This window comes from Varroa jacobsoni, unplaced genomic scaffold (assembly GCF_002532875.2).
Source record: "Varroa jacobsoni isolate VJ856 unplaced genomic scaffold, vjacob_1.0 contig05831, whole genome shotgun sequence".
NCBI lineage: Eukaryota > Metazoa > Arthropoda > Arachnida > Mesostigmata > Varroidae > Varroa > Varroa jacobsoni.
The window spans coordinates 1-2,712 of record NW_019215739.1 but is presented as its reverse complement, the minus strand read 5'-3'; the positions used below and the strand labels follow the sequence as shown (position 1 = coordinate 2,712).

At 39.3% G+C, this 2,712-nt stretch overlaps 1 protein-coding gene across 1 annotated transcript; it reads right to left on the bottom strand.

The window, feature by feature from the left end:
* Positions 1 to 398: 398 nt before the first annotated feature.
* On the bottom strand, positions 399 to 2,710 carry LOC111273281 (uncharacterized; the record flags this gene model as incomplete). The annotated part of the gene is given in 2 exon segments (XM_022854975.2): positions 399 to 1,296; positions 2,552 to 2,710. Coding segments are annotated over 2 exon segments (304 nt in total), but the record flags the coding sequence as incomplete, so codon positions are not given.
* Positions 2,711 to 2,712: the final 2 nt, after the last annotated feature.

Below are 2,712 nucleotides of genomic sequence, written 5' to 3'. Positions count from 1 at the left end.
ACGACCACTTCGCGTTGGGAACCGCCAGTTATTTTCGCGCTGGAACGCCTAAGGACGAAACAGGATATAAAACTTGCAGCATAGAGGTGGAGTGTAATAAAAATCGAAAAAAAAAAAGGCTTGGCTCGAGCCAAATGTACACTTCAGCTCGTGCTAGGGGAAACTATTTAATGAAGTCGATTAACTCTAAGCATCGGTTTGCCCCTTGCATATACGTCTTTTGATAGAATACCGTCTCTCAGTTTATTATCGGTTGTTGAAAATAAGTGGGATCAAAAATAGACTTTAATACTCGAATATTTTTAGTGTTTAAAAATAATATAGGTTTAAGTTATTGATAGATACACTACGAACAATCGGTGTACTTCAATATCTAAGTAAAATGATAACCGACAAAAAACGTGACTCAATAAATAGGTTTATTTTTCAGTTTTGGATTCATCTTTCCTCTCAAACACATCGCCCTGGGACGTTACACAAAAATAAATACGCTTATATTTAAACTTATTATTATTATATATATTAATTCCACACGCACCGCACAGTTTTATGCATCTATCTTATTTAGGATGTTACAGCCAGTCAGAATATTCAGTTTATGCCGGACGCAACGAATTGCAACAACAGAGAACGTTGATCCGTATAGCTATTTTCTATATATTGGTACGATTATGACGGTTTTATATGTACACAATGAATGACTATGGGAGTGGCCTCTGACTGCGCATCTGTCATAAACGAAGAGCATTCACAGTAAGCTTCATCTCGGCTCCAAACCACATTGTTATTACCGTAACTTGTTGCGATGAGTTCTGCTAGACAGTTCCTCACTGTCGTTGTGGAATAACCTATTGCTATTATAATTACACAGATGACCCTTAAAAGTAATACTTTAAACATCCATAGCCATCATCAGTCATTCAGCCTATGCCACCCAGAATTGGTTCGTTTTCATTCTTCACTATGCGCGAATTTACCACACCCTATCGTGCCTTTTTTACACATTTTTCTTCTTTTTACCTCCGTATAATAATTTTGACCGTTTTCTCTGGTAACCTGTTATCGTCTCTGTCTGTGTTAGCATTGAATGCAAGGACAGAATCGAGATGCCGTAGAAGTGATAGTCCTGTTAGACAAAACCGTCTCGTAATCTAATCACAATCGCAATGCGACGAAGGACAATAGAGCGGTACGTGATTACAATTGCTTATGCACCACTCGTCCATACCAGGTGTAGACGCAAAAGTTCCTGCTCCGCGACACTGTACCTGCCCGGGTCGTCTTGGTGTGACAAGCCTAGAACAAAAAAAAAAAAAAGCTTAACAATAATACCAGGTGCTAGACGAATAGGAGCGAAGGTCCAAATATATTATTTATTTTCCTCATATTACCGACTCGTTTCCTGGCCGCTAGGCTTACGGCAAGCAATAGTACTCATCTACTTTTTTGTATTCAGTGTACTTTAATAGAGCACCCACGGAGGCAAATTTACCTATTACGTCACCTGCCGTTTAAAAAGTTCGAATCCACAAGCACAAAACTATTAAAATATTCTATTTTTTGTCGAAAAAAGCCAGTTTCATCACGTGTCATGTCGTATGGAAACCTTCTCCAGAGTTCAGAATTATTTTCCAGGCTAGAGGATTTCGTTGCAGTAATCCCATTTAGCGATATAGCATTGCATAGTTCCGTCGAGCAACCTATTGTTCAGTATTTCATTATAAATATAATGTCCTATCAATTGAAGAAAGCTATAAAACCAAGATTTAGAAGTAACCATCTACTATGAAATCACAGTTGTCCGGTAGTTTCGATGTGTTACGTGAGTTTGAGTAAAATGAACAGATTACGCATTGCTAAAGGTTATGAGATAAGCGGTGTCCTTTGCTTTTCGCCCTGCTGATTAATGCCCGATGGCAAACACAAAGCTGTAACTATTCATACTATACAAACTGTTTCGTCGCGCTCATCGTTAACGATTAGGTTTCACTCTGAGATGACTACCGCAATGCTTGTTGATGCTTCAGGAGTGGTCACTGATTTATTAGTACCCATTATTTCTATTGGCGGCCTTGTTGAATATGGCCTTTAGATAAGAGTATACCTTTAAATTTGGTCATATATTTTACACCAATTTTTGCGACGTTTACGTCGGGAAGTTCACTGAAACCATCTAATAAATTCCATATGCAAGCGTAACGTATAGATTTAAACGTTATCGCACCAAAACATGACGAATGAGCATCGCAAAATGTGAAAGTTCAAAGTTTGTATACAAGTGAATCGAAAGAAAATGTCAAAAATGCTTTTTCGCTGCATTCGGGCATAAGTCTATTTCAACACGTGCCGCACTTGCAAAAACTGAAAATCGTAAGAGGTGTTCAGTTTGAAGTCATCAATTGATAGTTCTAGCTTGAAAGAAACTAATTAACGCCGAAATGTATTCGTTATATAGAAGAGTCAGTTTCCTCAATTTCTATTGAGGTTAGCTTCTGTCCCCTTTTTGCGGAGGCACCTCAAATATATGTGACCATACGACCAGTAGACTCACCCTTGAGTGACTACAGGTGTTGTAAACATAGCGTTCTGCACAACATCCACAGAGACAACTGGGGGCAGCGTTGGCTGCTTCCGAGTGGACGGTGGTACCAGCAGCGGCGTGTCTAAGTCCGGCGATGACGAGGGCTTTTCCCACTGTGGAGGTGATGAGGA